Source organism: Salvia miltiorrhiza, chromosome 2, assembly GCF_028751815.1.
Source record: "Salvia miltiorrhiza cultivar Shanhuang (shh) chromosome 2, IMPLAD_Smil_shh, whole genome shotgun sequence".
NCBI lineage: Eukaryota > Viridiplantae > Streptophyta > Magnoliopsida > Lamiales > Lamiaceae > Salvia > Salvia miltiorrhiza.
Genome location: NC_080388.1, coordinates 75,736,148 through 75,755,782, shown reverse-complemented (window position 1 = coordinate 75,755,782; position 19,635 = coordinate 75,736,148). Strand labels below are relative to the sequence as shown.

The 19,635-nt window shown below is 37.4% G+C and overlaps 3 protein-coding genes across 3 annotated transcripts; 1 reads left to right on the top strand and 2 right to left on the bottom strand.

Moving 5' to 3' along the window:
• Positions 1 to 3,666: 3,666 nt before the first annotated feature.
• LOC131009571 (BTB/POZ domain-containing protein At2g04740) lies at positions 3,667 to 7,407 on the bottom strand. The gene is given in 6 exon segments (XM_057936987.1): positions 3,667 to 3,881; positions 3,884 to 4,221; positions 4,814 to 4,947; positions 5,018 to 5,054; positions 6,002 to 6,746; positions 6,876 to 7,407. Coding segments are annotated over 6 exon segments (1,776 nt in total). The 5' UTR covers positions 7,345 to 7,407; the 3' UTR covers positions 3,667 to 3,828.
• A 740-nt stretch (positions 7,408 to 8,147) lies between these two features.
• LOC131009568 (protein ENHANCED DOWNY MILDEW 2-like) lies at positions 8,148 to 16,240 on the top strand. The gene is made up of 19 exons (XM_057936979.1): positions 8,148 to 8,416; positions 8,773 to 9,210; positions 9,289 to 9,385; positions 9,503 to 9,556; positions 9,658 to 9,809; positions 10,046 to 10,142; positions 10,291 to 10,389; positions 11,354 to 11,601; positions 11,691 to 11,780; positions 11,857 to 12,276; positions 12,371 to 12,515; positions 12,616 to 12,717; positions 13,651 to 13,743; positions 14,307 to 14,348; positions 14,857 to 14,967; positions 15,373 to 15,444; positions 15,541 to 15,659; positions 15,727 to 15,790; positions 15,867 to 16,240. The coding sequence occupies exons 1-19, from the start codon at positions 8,157 to 8,159 to the stop codon at positions 16,158 to 16,160; spliced, it is 2,997 nt and encodes a 998-aa protein (XP_057792962.1). The 5' UTR covers positions 8,148 to 8,156; the 3' UTR covers positions 16,161 to 16,240.
• Positions 16,241 to 16,352: 112 nt separating this feature from the next.
• LOC131009570 (uncharacterized) lies at positions 16,353 to 19,430 on the bottom strand. The gene is made up of 7 exons (XM_057936986.1): positions 18,105 to 19,430; positions 17,506 to 17,622; positions 17,215 to 17,393; positions 17,042 to 17,135; positions 16,887 to 16,964; positions 16,713 to 16,814; positions 16,353 to 16,640 (listed from the first exon to the last, which is right to left on the bottom strand). The coding sequence occupies exons 1-7, from the start codon at positions 18,594 to 18,596 to the stop codon at positions 16,503 to 16,505; spliced, it is 1,200 nt and encodes a 399-aa protein (XP_057792969.1). The 5' UTR covers positions 18,597 to 19,430; the 3' UTR covers positions 16,353 to 16,502.
• Between the last annotated feature and the right edge of the window lie 205 nt (positions 19,431 to 19,635).

Sequence of the window (19,635 nt, the reverse complement as noted above, 5' to 3'; positions counted from 1 at the left end):
GACTGACCATGTTGACTCTAATGTAGATGGAAATTGATGTTGCTTAACAATGGTAGAAAAAGAATGCTCTACGTGAAGGCCATAAAATTTATCATGGCACATGGGCAACTAGAAACACATAGGTTAAGAGAATTAAGACAAAATGAACCAACCTGAATACAAATAATTGCAAGCTAATCTCGCCTCAGTTAAATATGCTTTGTTGTTATCCATTACTGATCCATCATTATCATTGCAATCTGAATCCAATGATATAAATTCATGTATAGAATAAACTAGGCACTCCTCATGTTTACGTTGTTGATTACCTGCAACATTTTTTCGCAAGTGTGGAGGCCTATAAGGGCCGCTTTTCGATTGATTTGATACTGCATGTTTTGGCTTGTCGAACCTACTCCCTTCATGTGATTCGTTGGTTGATTCATAACCAATGGCTTGCTTACAAGGCCATAGTGGAAGAAGATTCTCAAAGAGGCGGATGACGGTGGCGCGAGGAGGCGATGCCGAGTTTTCATCCCATTCTCCATGACCTTACCGCCGACGACGACATCGAAAGTCGATTTCCGTCGTTTAACATTGCCTTACATTAATTAAATGCCAAATTAATTACAAATAAAACATTTGCCTCCGATAAGTATTCAATTTGAAGTCCACTACATAATACGGCCCATTGGGCCCATTTAAAATATTCAAAGCCCTATTTGATAAATTCGAATCATCTCTTACTTTGAAAAGAAATTGAAATCTCCTGCTCCTAGAATTGAAGTTATCTTCCATCTTTGAGAGGAAACAGTGAAGCAGCGTGATGAAGGCAAAGAATTTTCGTAAAAGTAGCATAGAGGTCGAAGACGAGAATCAGTAGCACTCACAAAAAAGATTTATGTGATAGCTTGAAAAATAGTGAAAAGAAGTGCTTGATTAGTTGGTTGCTTTTGGAAGCTATATATTGTCATATTACAAAAATCATCCGACAATAGCTGGCTGCTCCACATGAATGGATATCTTAATTAATTCATCGATTGCTCCATTTGTGGCTGTAGCTACCTTACTCAGATTTCATTAACGAATTCATGACGCTCCATTTGTAGATTATTCCTGTTTCCATAAATTACTGGTCTAATTTTTTTTGTATATGACCCACATTTCCTTTCTTTCAAATTAGTGATCGTCTTATGCAGAAAGGAAGTAGCACTAAACCCTAAACCCTAAAGACCCTAAAAAATTGATCATTTTAAAATTGAAATTCAACCAGCCAGGATTGTAGCCCATGTAATAAGGTTTCTAACGCAAAAAAATCAAGTGAATACCCTAAAGACCCTAACAAAATTTACCATTTTAAAATTTAAATTAGTCCAGCCATGGTTGTACTCCATGTAATAAAGTTTACAACGCAAAAAAAATCAAGTCAATCGGACGTATAACGAAGAAGATATGACGAAAATAGTAAACTAAAAACCCTAGAAACCCTAAAACCCTAAAAACCCTAGAAACCCTAAGAACCCTAGAACCCCTAAAAACCCTAGAAACCCTAGAAACCCTAAGAACCCTAGAAACCCTAAGAACCCTAAAAACCCTAGAAACCGTGGAACCATAGAAACCCTAAAAACCCTAGAAATTCGATTTTTCTTTCGGCCATATCTCCTTCGTTATTGGTCATTTTGGATTGATTCTCGTCTCCCAGGAAACCTTATTACACGGCCATATCTCCTATACTTCCTATACTTCTATTTCCTGAAATAAATCCTGCCTATTTACTCCTCAGATTCTCTTTATCTCCCTCCAGTTCTAGCTCTTCATCAGATTCTTCTCCCCCCTCTCTCTCCTCCACCACTTCCTCCTCCACCACCTCCTTCATCACCTCCTCCATCACCATTTATTCCCTCCCTTAGTCCAGACCCCTCTGGTCCTTCTACCTCCACTACCTTGCCTGCACCTTCCACCTCCAATACATATTCCATGGTTACCTAGGGCTAAGAACAAGATTTTCAAACCTAAGTCTTATCTGGCACAGCTAGGACACTCAACATGAGGCTTTATTTGCAATTGTGGATTCTCAAAATGAAGCTTCATTAATAATGAGTGGCAAGAATATGTCCTTCTCTTCTTATCACTGATGATTAAGCTTTGTCGATCTTGGATGGTTTGAGGCAATGAGGAAAGAATTAGAAGCTTTTAATATCAAAGGTACTTGGGTTCGCATACTTCCCTTCCCTGATTACAAGGTCATCTCAAACAAATGGGTTTTTTCGGGTCAAAACTCTATCTAATCTAGATATTGACAGGTTAAAAGCTCGATTGGTTGCTCGCGGGTTTGAACAACTTGCTGGGGTTGACTTCAATGAAGTTTTTAGTCCTGTCATAAAATTTTCTACCATCGTGTCGGAACGTGGTTGGAACATCACTATACGTTCCCCATCGCATATGGGTTCCAAAGGCAAAAGAATCAAGACATTCTGGCTTGTAACGAAGGAAAGGTGCGCATAAAATCCGATTATCGTTCAAATGCAATTCTGAACCGCACGATCTTCAAACACGATGCACTCGGGATCGTGCGGATCGGCCCAACTATAGTCGTAGCCCTCTGAGTTAGCTTAAAATCAGTGTTGGCTTGACATGAATCCGACCCATAACGAATGAGTTATGGCCAAAATAGTGGACGTCTATCGGGAAACGGAGCCCAATGTGCCACTTGGGATTTCGTTGTCTTAGCCCCGTTTCTTGCGAAATAATGTTTCAGCCATATCTCACTCGTTACTTATCGGATTGCGGGGATTCACGCGTCTATGGAAAGCTTATTCCAATGCCTACGGCCCGGTGTGGTCAAAATTGATGTCCGACTGCCGCACAAAAAACTGGGCAAGAAACGCGATATAGTATAAAGTCTATAATTAATGAAATATATTTAAAATTTTTGGCCCGCAAAATTATGTTACAAAATTATCATCAAATTAATTTGAAATTGATTTTAAATTGAACTTTGAATTTTTGACAATAAATTATGTTATCTAATATTTTTAGTATACATAAAGCATATAATTAATGAGATGTATTAAAAAATTGGGCCCTAAATTTTTTGGGGCCCTGGGCCGTCGCCCATGCCCGCCCGCCCTCAGGGCCGGCCCTGGCAGTGTGATGAAGGCAAAGAATTTTCGTAAAAGTAGTATAGAGGTCGAAGACGAGAATCATGAGCACTCACAAAAAAGAATTATGTGATGACTTGAAAAATAGTGAAAAGAAGTATTTGATTAGTTAGTTGTTGTTGGAAGCTATATATTGTCATATTACAAAAATCATCTGACAATAGCTGGCTGCTCCACATGAATGGATCTTCATTAATTCATCGATTGCTCCATTTGTGGTTGTAGCTACCTTACTCAGATTTCATTAACGAATTAATGACGCTCCATTTGTAGATTATTCCTGTTTCCATAAATTATTGGTCTAATTATTTTTGTATATGATCCTCATTTCCTTTCTTTCAAATTAGTGATCGTGTAGCACTACTATAATTCATCTCATTGATCTAATCCTTGATCCAGTAGTTGCAAAATTATTTAAACCACACGTGAATTTTGTTATGCCAGCCATTGACCTTGTTGATGAAGCTGCTGCAAAGATGGTAAGATAGGAGAATGCAGTGATCTTTATCTGAATATCATAAGCTACTAAAAAACAACACCACACAACATTTTCTTCCATTCAGTATGTATCACGTGTAACATATATTACTATAAATACAAGAGATGCTATCTGGTGTTCCATTTTCCTCTTCATAGCAATATCTTTAATTTTGATATGAATCTCATAGATGAAAAAAAGCATAAGAGTCTATCCTTCCAGCTCCTTGGACTTCATGACAATAGAGGAGGATGAGAATACGGACATTGCACAATATCTTCAGATTTGACTGATTTCTCCTGCTCTGCCACAAGCATGAGCATCTCAAGGCGCTTGTCAAAGAGTAGTGCACTTTCATCTCTCTTGTCGAGCTCAGCACCTTCAGCCTCAAGCCATTTCTCTCGCAAATCATCAAGGAGATTTCCTCCTAGTGCATTTGCCTCAGTTCCTGGAGCACTTGGAGCTGTTGTCCGAAGTGAAGAATCTCCAGATGGACACGGCAGAGTCAAAAGCATTGCCCGAAACTCACGAGTTTCAGCAAAAGTCTCAAAGTTGAACGCTATAGCATCTAAGCAGTATTCACGTATCTTTAAGACACCATACCTTCAAATGTAACAAGAATCACTTCAGCAAAATACTAAAACAGAGTAAATTCAATCACATATAATTATATCATGAGACCAACTTTCAATTTGCTGCAAAACTGCAAAGTAAAAGGAGTACAATTTTTGTAATACTCACTTTTCTATAATGAGCAACCAAACCATATGCTTTAGTTTTTACAGAAAGTACAGAACAAAAAGATTGCAACATAGAATTGCAGATACTAAACTCCCATGACCTGATCCTGAGATTTTATTTTTAAAATTGCCTCCAAGATTGCAAGATTTTCTTTACCCAAATATTACACATTATCAAGGTAACCACTGGACTATAGAAGGCCTTTCATTAACAGGTAGGCGATAAATGATACCTTTGTTTCAACTAGTCCATGGTTCAACAAGTTACAAGAAAAAGATTTCTAATCTATTTGTCCAATAAACAGCGCAAGGTAACCAGTGGACTATAGAAGGCCTTTCAAGATATTTGTTATTTCTAATCTATTTCCTCTTAAGAAAAAAACAAGAACAAGAAGAAACATATCACACATACGAATACTATTAGAAGGCTAAATGAGAGATTTAATGAATCATACATGTCAGCTAGTAGCAACCAATGACATAATTCTGCAGGGGAAACCATCTCCAACTGAGGTAGAAGAGCATCTGCGACTGGCCGTTTAAGAGGAAATAACAAATATCTTGAAGCAGCATCAAACATTTCCTCGGCCTGTGTTATTTTAAAGATTTAATAGGATGGGCAAAATAAATTCAGTGCATGGGATATAGGTGAAACACACCTGATCAGGGTTTATCTCTGTGAGACCATCAGTATACCTGAAACAACAAATATTTTTGTTAATTGGATAGAAACCAGAGTAGAATTGTTGGCACCAACTGGCAATTCTTCAAGAATTTAACTTGTACAGTATGGGAAGAACATATTATAAGTTAGAGAGTTTGTTACCAACTATGAGCCAAGACGATAAAAAAAAAAAAGGTGTTTGTGCTGGTAGTGATTGGTTGGTAGAAAATAATATGTCTATGGCTAATGATTTCAACATTAAGTATGAACTAGTAAAGTTAACCCTCAAATTAACCCCAGTTCTCTCATTTGTAAATACAAAAGCCTAAAAACATTGATAATCCAATGATAATGTGAACACACATGTACCCAATGCTCAAAATCATTATCCGTCTTGAATCACCACATATCCAGGTAACAAGTACACAAAAAAAGACAGCATGGTGTTAAGCATGTGGATCAAATTAGTATTTTTAGTTGTGCTTCTGATAGGAATTAAAGGGATAGATATGGGCACTGCACTGTGCATCAAGGCACAGTAATGAAAGAGATTTCAGCAAATACAGTGAAAGAGATGGCTAAGGAATAAGTATGGATGCTCTAATATCTAGATTCTAATAATTTCACATATGGAAAAATCTAAAGATAAAATAAAAGCTCAATACTGAAGTTGAATAAGATGAAGGAATGTGTATCAAGAAGCAAAATCCTTCCGTCCATCCTTCCCACACAACCCTTCCCTTTTAGAACTTGCATGTCTTTTTTCCACCGGACACACATGTGACACTTAACATGAATCTTATGATCCTTGATTAGAAGTTCAGAAGTCCAAAGGAGGTGATTACGTGTGGTTCACGTGTCACGATCCTTGATGAAATATTTAATAAAAAGGTTTAGAATATGTTCAGACCTAGCATGTAAGTTGGAAGTGTATGGTTGTGACAGAGAATGGAGGGAATAATAGATAAGGAACACATACATATACTCAATCATTTTCTGGAAAGTCTCTGCATTTAGGTCATGTTCTTCAAGACAAGGAAGGGCCTGATGAGGTAAAGGGTCACTGTTTTCAATGAAATCTTTTATTCGGGATAATCTGGTCTTGAAGTATTCTGATCTTGAAGCTAAGACAACTCGATGGCATCGGAATATCTTATCCTCAACCCTCACACAAACATCTGCAAGGTCCTCTTCTAAATCTCTTGTCAGCATAGAACCATCAATACTATTGTGTGAGTCTTGTGCTCTGGAGGAATTGGCAAGAGAGACTTGGAGGATTCGATGTAATGCAGCAGGGAGACGATCTTCTTCTGGAAGGGAAATGCCCAGCAAGATGAACCTCTTCTGAGAGTCTTGTATTTCTCTAGGAGCTTTGTAGTTAGCATGTTTTTGATGAAGTATTTCTTTCTCAAGAAGACTTTGTAGAGACTGGCACTTGCAAACTTTGCAAATCCTAACAAGATCTTCCATGTCATCAACAGCAACCTCTAGCCTATCGGAATAGAAGAAGTGGACAAGGCTAAAAAGAGACGGATAAGAAAGCTTCTCCCGTGAAAATCGCACTTCCTTTCTGTGTTTCCAGTCAGTCTCAAACTTTTTCTTGAAGAATGGCGATCGGGCAGCCAAGATGAGTCTGTGAGCTTCAAGGGGTCTTCCTTGCACATAGAATACAAAATCGGGGGGGCAGTAGCAGGAACTGGACTCTCCTTGTGATGAATGACCTACTATTCCACATGGAGTCACCATTCAAAAACTAGTGGCATTCCGCATCTAAATTACTAATCAACAAAACAAATGGCTTAATCAACAGTCGTCTGCGCAGCAAAAGGGGGAAAAAGGTAGAGGCAGCTGACCTGAGAGAAGAGAAGTGAAATTGAATTGAAATTGGTGTTGGAGGTAGGCGGTGTTGGCTTCGCAGGACAAGAAAGTGTCTCTGAGCGCGGCCTGTAGAGGTTGGAGAGGCGGCGGGCGGGCCTCAAAGGACTTGAGCAACTTGCGCACCTTGAGATTGAGGGCGGCGTAGTGGCAGCGATCGCCGTCGAAGGTATGCTCGGAGCAGATGGCGCCGCTCTCCAGGAGCATCCGGGCAGCGTCGAGATGGCCGGCCAGGCAGGCGTAGTAGAGGGCGACGGAGTCCCATTGGTCGCGGGCGTTGACGTTGACGCCGGACTCCAACAGAGAGCGGAGGCGGTCGACGTCGCCGGCGCGGGAGGCCTCGAAAATGTCTCCGTAAGGGACCTTCTTCAGCGGCAGTGAGGAGTGGAAGTCCGCCGCCTCCAGCTCTATATCGTCTAGCTCCGACCAAATGCCGCCGCCCGACATCTCACCCTTCACTCTTACTTGCCTGCTATGCCGCTACAACAATCCTCGTGCTTTTCAACAAAATTCTTTTTCTGCTCTATTTAATTTAATAAAAAATATTATGAGTAATTATTACACAATTACAAACTTGAATAAAACAATATATTTTCTATTCAAAAAACCACAATTTTTTTAGAGAAAAAAGAACCCACAAATTAAACGCACATGGTTATTATTATCCAATTAATTAAGGTATGTCAAAGGATATGATTACTTTAGAGACATTGTGATTTATGAATCTAATACTCTTATATAATATATTAAAGAATTCAATTTGAAATTAATTTTATAATTATAATAAAATTGAAGGTTTGTTTGTAAATTATAATTTTTTTCTTTTTTCTTTATATTCTTATTATTTTTATTTTATTTTTATCTAAAATTGTGAAATTCGATTAATTATAAAATACATATGCATATCAAATTAAAGATCACGATAAGGATTTTAATTTGATATATTTTATGTAAATATTTGATTTAAAATGTAAAAGTTATATTTATTTAAAAATTAAAATTTTAAAAAGTTCTCTCTCTTCTCTCATTTTTTTCAATAAATCTATTTTATATTTTTTTATTTATAAATTCTTTTTATTTTTTTAATATTCAACTCAAATATATTTAATTATAATTATTATTTTTAATTATATTTATATTATAATAATTGAATTGATATTAATTTTACATAAATATAGAAACATTATGATACTACTATTATTTTATAAATATAAAATATACTTATTCAAATTGGGCCCCTTGAGAAAAGAAGTGCAAATATGGGCTGCTATAAGGCCCACTTTGACGATGGATCTCCCAGAAAGCCCAAATCAGAGCAACGTCACGTCACTTCATCTTTTTGGCACTACCACTGCCAACCTGCCAAACCAAATCAGAGCAACCGTACATACTCTCTCACTCTCGACCAACCCAACTCCATACTCTACTCACAACACACGCCGCAAGCCGCGCGCCTGAGCGGGAGGATCACAATATACATCTTCGCTAGAGCCACATTTGCTCTTCCCTGTCGATCAAGGTGACCCATCTTACTAATAATGCTCTATTTTGACAAAGATCAAACTCCCCACAAGTTCATCTTCTTTTTTCCCCCACTAATCAACGCGATCTCGTTGAGTGTATGTTGTGGTGTTACATGATTGATGCTACTTCCTTACCAGGTCTTTCGCTTTTTTACTTTACGGTTCTTGGATCAAAATTTTCCATTTCTGGAAGCTTCTAGATTTTTTCTGCTTCTTCTAGTTTCTTTTAACATGTTCGCTTAGTACATGAGAAAACCTCTTTGATTTTGTTGATTCGTGCTCAGGTTACTTTTCACTGCCCTCAGATTATCATATTCATATGTTTCTTGGGTAATTCAAATTTTGAATGCAGTATGGCGTTATCGGATGAAGAGGGCGAGATTGCTCTAGACTGCGCGACTAATTATTTCTTGGTTGACAGCAAAGAGAATCCCATTTCATTTTCAAGTCTACCTCTTATATGGAACGACAGTGAGGGGGAGGAACATGGCCAAAGGGTGACAGCACCAACTGAACCTGTATATCTGCGGGGAGCGGTGCATGATGGGTGTAGAAAAATCTATACCAAAGTTATTGGCTGGAAGTTTGTATTGTCTTATGTCCTTCCCGAAATTTATGTGCTGCGCGATTCCAAGTTTGGGAGATGGATAAAGCTCCACAAACCAAGAAAGGGTTATGAATCTACTGTGAGGACTGCCCTCATTACAATTCACTGTCTCCACTTTATAAAGAAGAGCTCCAAGGAGATATCCGGGGAAGACTTATGGAAACATCTAGGGAAGACCTTCAGGTAGCCATTCTTGATCATTGTTTACTATAAATCTACATTTATGCTCTTGATTTTTCTCACATTCTTACCTGCATTTAGTACGTATGAGGATCCACCTTCTGAAAATGATCTTGCGTCACACTTGCAATTGATGAAAGAGGCTGCTCTGAGGGACAAAGATATTGCCCAGACTAAGGCTTGTGCTCTTATTCTTACTGCTGCATTGCTCGTTTTTAATATTCTTAAGCTGCATTTCGGTGGTTGGTCTGACTTTGTGGTATATCTTTACTTGTGATAATGGCGAATAAAACAGAATCTGCATGCCTTTCTTTCTCAAATACCTGGAAAGAGAAAAGCTTTCTGTCAGGTTAGCCTCCATGCCCAAAATCTTTGACATGTTTTGAAAGTTCTCTTATATATACCTTACTTCTATTTTCTTAACCAAAATGATTTTTGCTCTGTTTTCAGGAAAATATGACAAGGAAGAAAGCAAAGTTTATAGTTGATGATGATGATGATGATGCCAACATTGATGCCCATAATAATTTGAGTGATGAAGACCATGATGAGTTGTTTGATAACGTCTGTGCGTACTGTGATGATGGTGGCGATGTATTGGGGTAAGCAAGTATTTTCAACTTTTATCTGTTTACTGCATGCTTAGAAAGTGGTCTTAGTGCAATAAATTGTATCAAAGTCCTCAACGGTCAATAATTAAAGCATTTCAATAGTTCTTGAGTCCACATGTTTCAAAGATGATTTTTTTTCTTTTTTGAGACGCACAAAGATGAATTAGTATTGCTCTTGGTTCTTTGCTGAAAAAATTGCCCTTGTGATGTGTTATACTTCAATGCAGTTGTGAAGGGAGGTGCATACGATCCTTTCATGCAACTATAGAATCGGGTGCTGATTCTAAATGTGAATCTCTTTGTTATAGCAGTGATCAAGTCCAGGTGCATTACACCTTTTCTTCCTTCCTCTGTCATGTCTCTTTTTCATGCTGCACATGCAGTAATGTCAGTTTTCCTTAAAAGGGATGTTGTAGTTCCGGTTCTATTGATCATGGATCTGAAAGGAAAGCTATATTGGTCTTTTGAGCAGGCAATGGATACTTTTCTCTGCCGGAATTGCAAATATCAACAGCATCAATGTTTTATTTGTGGGAGGCTGGGAAATTCTGATAAATCTTCTGGGGCAGAGGTGCTTTTTTTCTCTAATGTTTAGCCCTTTAAACTGCTATAAGCAAGAAACATGTTGCAGTTCATTATGTGATCTCTTTTGTTTGTTTCTATGTGTTACGAATTAAAAATTCGTGTTTTATATTTATTTATTTTTTCCTAAAAGAGATTCAACATTAATATTTTGTGGGATATACTCCTGCATACTTGTCAATTGAACGTGCTCAGGCTTGTAAGATAGTTCCTTCTCTTTACATATCATACTTGCGGAAATGCTTATCCTATTAAGAAACGTGTGATGCTATCATTTTAAGAGTACATATCATGTTATCATTAAGAAACGTGCGATGCTTACATATCATACTTGCGGAAATGCTATCATTTTAATATGAGTACATATCATATTAAGAAACATGCGATGCTATGATTTAATGCTTATCCTGCCTCAAATAGTAACACAACAAAAAGGTTCCAAGTCTGATATATTAGTCTTATGAAGTATAACTTAATTCATTTAAGCATGATTCTATATTATTAAGCAACTATATAGTTGTTGGTACTTGCGGAAATGCTAAAAGGATTTGAGCATTATTGAAGCACCTAGGTTACTTCATTACTGACTTTAGTTTATTCAACAACTAAACATCCGTTGACTAAGGGCTTTGCTTTTATTACGCTTTCATTCTTTTCAGGGTTGTGGTGTTGCGAACATAAATATCTTGCTTTACACTCTTTTTTTATCTCTTTTTGTGAAAATGCATCCCAGTTTGAAAATATACCCAACTCATCTTCTGGCATTTTTCAGATGCTGTTTTCTATTCCTCTATGTTAGTCACTGAAACATTGTTTTCAGCATACAATCGGTTCTTCCTACTTCATATGTTGTGGTTTCCTTCCCTCTAGAGGGAGCTGATCATGGGAATTAGAGGGTAGTGTTCCATTTCTACAGTGTGTTGCTAACTTAAATTTTGTCTACATCTCATAAGGTCTTCCCTTGTGTCTCGGCAACATGTGGGCATTTCTATCATCCAGAGTGTTTATCAAAGTTGCTTTTCCCTAGAGATGATTATCAAGCTCAAGTATTTCAAAATAAAATCAAAGCTGGAGATTCATTCACATGCCCTGCTCATAAATGTCATATTTGTAAGCAAGGAGAAGATAAAAAGTTCCCTGAGATGCAGTTTGCAATATGCAGACGCTGTCCAAAGGCATACCACCGTAAATGCTTGCCAAGGTTGCCCATAAGTTGTAGCCACTTATGTTCTTTTGGGCACTAATTTGTTGAGATATGTCCGAGGTTTTAACTGTTGATAAATTTTACAGTACTATACTGTTTCATCAAGATGATGCCAATAAAGTCCCTCAGAGGGCTTGGACAGGTCTTTTGAACAAGCGAATCTTGATATATTGCAGGTATGTACCTTTCGTTTTCTTGAAAATGTACTCGAGATTGCCATGAATTTTTTCAAATCATATATATTCTATTCAGGGATCATAAGATCTGCCGTAAACTTCTCACGCCACGAAGGGATCATTTGCTATTCCCTAATGATGATGGAAAAGGAGGGCAACATTCAACAAGGAGCAAGGCGTTTGGAATTCTACCAGATGAAGATAAAGTAGAACAACATTCTAAAGGAACATCTGGCGATATTTTGAGTGGTGGTCCTATCAACAAAAATAGGAAAAATCTTCCTGGAAATGTTTCGAAACAGAACTTGAGTTCAAGCAGGATGAATGTTGGTCCTCCTTCCAGAAGTCTAAAGGAGCCTTCCGCAATCAAGAACAACCAGATAAGTGGTAAGAGAATGTCAATATCAAGTATGAAAAGAATTCCTGAAAAGGCTGCAGCTGAAAATGTCCCAATTGGAAATGCCGCAACATTGAGAACTGCAGAAATGAGACACCGGTGATGACCTGTATTTTGCTGATATCTGATGTTGTTGTTCTTAATGTTTGTCTTGGTAGAGAATTTTGTGCTTGAATGTCTATTCCCTTTGCAGGATACAGAAATTAATGGAAGAATCCATTTCTTCTTTTAACAAGGAAGAATTTCTTGGAGATCAAAGGAGGAAATGTTCTCATGAGTCCACATATTTCCAAGTAAATAAGACAATTACCCTGGGAAAGATAGAGCTCTCGGTGCAGGTGTATTTTCCTCTCTCCTAATTGGGCCCAGTTAGTGGTCATAATGCCTTTAGGCAAAGCATAGCATACGTAGCAGACTCATAATGCCTTCGGTTTCTAGGCTATGCGAGGAGCTGTACAGAAATTACAAGAAGGAGGTACTGTTAAGGATGCAAAGGATGTTTGTGAACCTGCTGTTCTTACTCAGATGATCAAATGGAAGGTTTGTACAATTATGGCATAACGAGTAATAACCGGTATCTAGCATTATGTTACACTCTAACAAGGAGATTAAGATTAGTGTTAAGAATCGATTAATGAAAATGACTCAAACAATCACCGGATGAATCACAGCATATGTAGCAGACTCAATCACTCAAAAACCCTAAACATGCAATCTCAAGAACAAGAGTACAAAATAGTAAAATGAGAGAGAAAGGAAAGAAGAGATAGAGAAACATCAAAGTTCATTCTTTCCAAAAGGGTTATGTCCTCTGCCCATATAATGGGTAGAGCAGCCCCGAGAAAGGACAGCTGCTCCTTTATTGATTGTACCATGAACCAAAGATAGAGGCTATATAGCAACAAGTTTTATGCTATACAACTTTGTCTCTTCACCAAATGCTATCCTTAAACCTTAATTCATCTGATGATCTTTTGACCAGCTGGATGTTATTCTCTCCCATTTGGGCCACTTGTAGGATGAGCCATCTTTGTCACTTTTCTTCTCCTTATCAACTTGTTGTGGCCCAGGTTCAGAATTGTTGTTCCCCGAATGCTCAAGTTTATCACATTATTATACGAGTGCATCAGATGTTTGTAAACATGGTGCATCTTGTAACACAAGTACTGTTTCCTCCCACAAATAGCAATGTTGTGTGCACTTAGGACAACTCTTGCTGAAAGTAAGCAGGCTATGAAGTTATAGGTATAACGTTTTGTGAGTTCCTGGGTGTTTCTAAATGAAGTAAAAAACATTGGCTCCAATAAATGTTGAGATTTTCGTTAAAACATTGTTGGATGAGATTCACTTGCCATATGTTTTTTAGTGCAGTGTAAACTGTATGCATCTTGTTTTTTGTTTGTTTTTTATGACATTCTCAGACTGGAAACATAGACTCTCAAGCCATTGCTATCTTTGGTATATGTTTTCCAGAGGAAGCTAGCTGTCTATCTTGCTCCATTTATCCATGGTGTGCGTTATACCTCTTTTGGTCGGCACTTCACGAATGTGGACAAGCTAAAGCAGGTGAGGAAAGATTTCTGGTTCCTTTAAAAGATAAAAAATAATTTCTCCTTCTCTTAAATTATAAAGCTAGATTTCATAGTATGCTTATAATATAAATGAGTCAACATTTGAATCTTTGTTTTTGATTCTCTACATGTCCCGTTCTATCGAAGAAATATTGGTTCCCTCAGTTCCAAATATATTGATGTTGTATTATTATACAAGTAACAATTACAAATTACAATAGAGAATCAGAGATAATATCTAACATTCTTATATGTAATCATAATGTATATTGAATTTTATGAAACTGTATTAATTCTCTATTCTACTTGGTCTCTTTACACTTCTTATTCTTCTCTTTATTTATTTAAAAAAATAAAAACATCCGCATTAAGAAATAAAGTAATATCTTATGTTTACTAAATGAGAATTTCAAAAAATTCTGCCAAAGAAAAGAGGGGGAAGGAACAATTTCTTCAACACCTTGGATTTTTATCTGCCCCCACGTAGTTGGATTAGACCTATTTTTGGCGTTTTACCTTTGTAATTTATTTATCCTCGGTTGCACCTATTTTATGCAGGTTGTAAATCGGCTGCGTTGGTATGTTCAAGATGGTGATATGGTAAGAACAATTCATGGCCTCATCAATTGCATGCTACAATTCTAGGGCTGCCATATATACTTCGGGAACAAGCCTTTTTTATATAATATGTTCAAAGAAACCAAATCGATTAAATTAATACCAATCTCTTAGAACTAAAATTGCATGTACAAAGTAGAATATCTCATCATGCTCTTCTGTTCTGATTTAATTCAGAGTATAACAAAGAATGATATTTGTAAAGTCTCATATATAGTTGAATACAAGCAATTGCTTGTATTCAGTGAAGCCTGAGTTAAGGATTTTTTTTCAGTTGCTCACCTGATGATTGAGAGATTGAAATGTGATGTTTAGTCAGTGAGTCTTAATAGAATCTAAGTCTGTGTTAGTTTATTAGTTCAAATTGTTACTACGCATGAATATATTTTGTAGAAAATTGTTCTGATAGAGAAAATGTTACATTTCAGTGGGTATGTCTCAATGTTAGAGAAGGTAATATGCTCATGATTGAACCTTTTATTAAATACAGATTGTCGATTTCAGCTGTGGATCAAATGACTTCAGCTGCTTTATGAAGGAAGAACTCGATAGAATGGGGAAAGAGTGCTCCTTCAAAAATTATGATATTATACAGACAAGGGTAGGCATTCTGATGGTTCTCTTCTGACTTCAGAACTAAAGTTATCAGACTTTATTTGTTTATTTACTTTGTTGTGCATTGCATGATTGAGATATGCATAGCTGGTCAAAATGCAGCTGAACACAACCTTTTATTCCTGGGAATATAATTGCCCTTTTTCCAAATATCAAACATAATGCTTGTGTAGAAAACTCAGTAACATGAATTCAATCGTATTTTTGGTGTAAAAAATGATGAAACTGCCCTGGCTGAATCGGTACTAGGGATCTTCAGTGTCAGTGTATGTTCAATCATGTTTTTGGTCTAACTATCAATTGTATTGCTGTCTTATGTACTTGTATCATTACATGCTGATTTACCCTGCAATCTGACCATATCATACACCTTCCAACATCTTGTTTCTAGAATGACTTCAATTTCGAGAAAAGGGATTGGATGACTGTTTCTCCGGAAGAATTACCTGAAGGATCTAAACTGGTAATGTGTATTTCTGATGTGGCAAGTGTTGAAGAACGTACCTGTTTCATTGTTTTAATCTGTTTGACTCATATAGCATTGCTGGTCTTTTGCTAGATCATTGGCCTAAATCCTCCTTTCGGGGTCCAAGCATCCCATGCCAACCAATTCATAAACAAAGCTCTAACTTTCAAGCCAAAGCTTCTCATTCTCATAGTTCCCAAAGAGACCGAAAGGCAAGAACTGATACCAACTCATCTCTTCTCATTTTTCGGCCTTGTTATCATTTGTTGGCTGTCACAGATTGGACAGGAAAAAGAGTCCATACGACCTTATTTGGGAAGATGACAGAATCCTATCCGGCAAGGTATGCATTGATTCAGTAATTAAAAGCTTGATTCTAAAACTGACAAGTCAAGAACGCTGACTTGATAATCTATCAGTCATTTTACCTTCCTGGGTCAGTAGATGTGCACGACCAGCAACTCGAACAATGGAACTTGGACACGCCGCCTTTATACTTATGGAGTCGACCAGATTGGACTGCCAGACATAAACAAGTAGCCGTGGAGCGCAGCCACTTGATCGAGAATCAAGGAGTTGGAGCAAGTGCAGTTTCTAACTATTTGATGGAAGAAAACCAAGATTGCTATGGAGATTTCTCCAGTGTTGCGGCTGGATACAGTGATATAAACCGCATATTAGAAGAAGTTCCTGAACCAACAGACGATTTGTGAAGTTGACAACTTATCATTTACTCTTTTCAACGTACATTGCACGAGTCGATGTAGTAGAAATTGCAGTTTCCATTTTAGGATGCCCTATCGTGTTCTATCTTATATTTTCGTATTCCTCCCATAAAAAAACTCTTAGCAGCCTATTTGAATTGGAGTAGAAGATGAAAAATGGATGAACACCAAGCTTCATAGTTAGCCAAGGCAATTATAATATTATTAACCTTACCAAATAAAGAATCATGAAAAGGAGGGGTAAGGATGCATAATTTACAATTACAACATCTCTGCTAGTGCAGAGCTCGGCACCAAGATGAGTACAACAAAAGTTGTCTTGTGCTAAGATCACGATTTCTCATCGTCGTTTATTGAATTTAATCGTCTTATTCTTTGATCAAGCGCTGCCATCACTGCTGGTTCCTGCTTTTTCCTCTGCTTTGATATGTTTGTGGTTATCATGAACCCTATCTTCTCAAACGCAACCTACAAAGGTCATCACATGAGTCGGGTCAAGAATATCAGCCAAAGCGATATAAGTTAAATTGAGTCAGTTACCGTCAACAATTCATCAGGATCAAAGAGGTAATGACTACTTCTCTGTATAACATTTATCACATCACCTACATGATGTGTCAACAGCAACTCTTCTTCATTCATCTGCTTTTTACATCAAAAGCCACAAGTTTAGTCTGCATATACATAAACTCAACCCCACTGTATAAACTTTACCTTAAAAATTGCCAAGGCTACACTGAATAAAACCTTTGCTCCCTCGTAGAAAAGAACATCCCACACACGCAACGTTGTCTGAATGGAACAACGGTGTTAGTATCAATACAGCTACGTGGAAGTTTTATATTAGGGGCAAACAAAAGGATTTTAACCTCCGAAGGCAAGCTCTTAGAAAATAGGCATAAAAACCACTCTGTGCAAACTAGAGAAACATCGAATTCCAAAGCTCCCAGATGAGCAGCTATCCTGCATCAATTTCATCTCTTCTTTTAATAAATCACAAATATCATAGCTACATCATCAAACAAAAAGAAAACAGGAGAACCTTGGGCACTTTTTGGTCAGCAGATCTTTAAACACTCTCTGCTCGACATGGCAACCAGATAAATTAGTTGTGTAACAATCACTAACCAACACGTTTTCTAAGAGAACGGCGAGCATCCAGAAAGCTTCTTCTTCAGTTTTCATCACAAGCAACAGTAGTGCTGCAACATAATTTAAACCCTGCACCATACATAATATATAAAAACAAAAAAAATAACCAACAAATTCTCTTGTCTTCCAAAATAGAAAGAAAAAAGTCATATTAAGCTCTCAGTATGGTATAAAGAATCACCTGACAATAACCAACATCAGAATCTCGAAAAGAATATCCAACAAGAACGCGCCTTAGAGCAGCGTGCCCCTCTGGGGTGTCCAACCATGGATGGCCCGGGAAAGTTCGAGGAAGATCCTGTACTAGCATTATAGATAAACAACCGTCAAGCACACAACTAAAATTTTCACCCTTTTTTTCTTGCAACCAAAATCTTTAGAGCCAACTCATGTCAAATAAATTTAGCAAGTCAAACTCAAATATCTGAGTGATTGTCTTAAAAAACTATGTCTTGGTTCTGCAAAACCTATGGCTATTGCTCTTATAACATTAAGCACAACAGTTACCATAATTAGAGGTGGCCAACATGCTGCCTGACCTAAACTTTAACAATCAAATGCGACTGCGAAAGACCAAGTTATAGTCTAATGTCCATTCAATCTAGCTCTTCAAAAACAATGTGCAGGGCAGGTTCCAAGAAGATCAAGCAGTTAGATCATGCCATTAAGCAATTCCATAGTGTCATCACAACTCTTTACTAACAATTGTTCATAAAATTCCTAAAACTGTTTTTAGAAACAAACAACAAGCAAATAAAAGAAAGGGAAAAGGCGACATACATGATCAATCTGCTTGGTAGCAGGGGTAATCTTATCCTGAACAGCAGTGATCAAATCATTGTAATAGCTATCGGGCACAGTGGACTTCTTCTTAGCAGCACCAGAGAGGGAGAACCAGACCTTGGGCCTCAAATTGGGGGGAATGCCCTTCCTGATGAGCTTCTTGAGAGTGATGGCATTCACCAAAGTGGACAACTTAAGGGAAGACTTGAGAAGAGTGGAAGGAATAAAGCTCTCCAGATACCAATTGGCGCCCTTGTTGGCCTCCAACGCCCACCACACCTTCCCCTGCTGCCTCACTTTCTCTCTCACCTCATTCAACACATTCACATCATCCACATTTCCTTCAACCGTGAATCCGTACAGATCTTGGAATTTCACCATCATGTTTGCCCTTCGACTGTGGATGCTCGGCCTCAATACGGCTATCTGAGCTTCATACTCCATCGCCATGTCTCTCTTCCCTTGAATTCCGCTGCCTCCGTACATCATCGATCCCAATTTTTTTTCCAAATCACACAACCATTCAAAAATACATCTTTACGCCACAAGTGAAGTTCTAGAGAGAGAAAGCAAGAAAAGAGAGGTGGGGTCTTGGAAGGTGGAGATTGATATCTGAGAAATGTTAGAATCGGTCCATTTTTTTGCCACTAATTAACTATTCAATAATAAAAAAGTAGTAACAAAAAAGCAGGCCAGGCAGCAATCGCAAAGCTTGGATCTTTCTCAAATCAAATGAGCGTTTCAGTATCAGTAACGATAGATCAAAATACACCCTGATTATTGCATACCATAAAAACAAGATACGATGAAAATTGCAGAGATTCAAAAAAAAAAAAAAAAAAAGTGACCCAGATTACAGAAAGGTGTGAGGGAGATGGATAAAAAATTTATTCTTGTAAAATGGGCAATTGGGACAGAGGCGTGAGAGCTGAATATGAAGAAGCGAGCGATGCAAATCAGTGGTCTAGATTCAGACTGAATCAAATTGAAATTTGAAATATCACAACAAAACCATTGCTTACCTTTTCTCATGTGTTTATTTTGACTAACACGTATTAAGAATTTATTTATTTATTGATATTAAATGTTTCTACTATTATTCATTTTCTCGTGTTACTACTTGTAATAATAAATTCATTTCTTTTGCCATCAATAATAACTTCGACTTTACTGAGCATGTGGTGTCATCCATTCATGATTTTCCGGAATATCAGTTAGAGTGAATTCAAAGTTATATGTAAGAGATCAATTTTGTATTTAAGGAGTATATTTCGATAGCAAAATGACATTTTAATATAAGTAACACAAGTGGGGAAAACGCTAATGATGTAAAGATAATTGTAATCATCCCATAATATATACTCCATTATAGATAATTGAGTGGGGTGGGGTGCCTCAATGAGTTCTTTATGTTATTTTATTATCGCCCTAAGATATTGTTGCTCCCATGATGTTCAAAAAATGACCACGTACATGTGGAATAAAAAAATTTAATAACTACAAGCTGATGCTTTGTCAAATTGTGACG

What these genes read in the sequence shown, in the direction of transcription:
- LOC131009568 (XM_057936979.1), top strand. Translation starts at nt 8,157, where the DNA reads ATGGGCTGCTATAAGGCCCACTTTGACGATGGATCTCCCAGAAAGCCC. An exon ending in ATGATATTATACAGACAAGG is followed by an intron (nt 14,968 to 15,372) that starts GTAGGCATTCTG and finishes TCTTGTTTCTAG; the next exon opens with AATGACTTCAATTTCGAGAA. An exon ending in ACAGAATCCTATCCGGCAAG is followed by an intron (nt 15,791 to 15,866) that starts GTATGCATTGAT and finishes ATAATCTATCAG; the next exon opens with TCATTTTACCTTCCTGGGTC.
- LOC131009570 (XM_057936986.1), bottom strand. Translation starts at nt 18,596, where the DNA reads ATGATGTACGGAGGCAGCGGAATTCAAGGGAAGAGAGACATGGCGATG. An exon ending in CTACCAAGCAGATTGATCAT is followed by an intron (nt 17,623 to 18,104) that starts GTATGTCGCCTT and finishes ATGCTAGTACAG; the next exon opens with GATCTTCCTCGAACTTTCCC. An exon ending in TAGCCTTGGCAATTTTTAAG is followed by an intron (nt 16,815 to 16,886) that starts GTAAAGTTTATA and finishes TGTAAAAAGCAG; the next exon opens with ATGAATGAAGAAGAGTTGCT.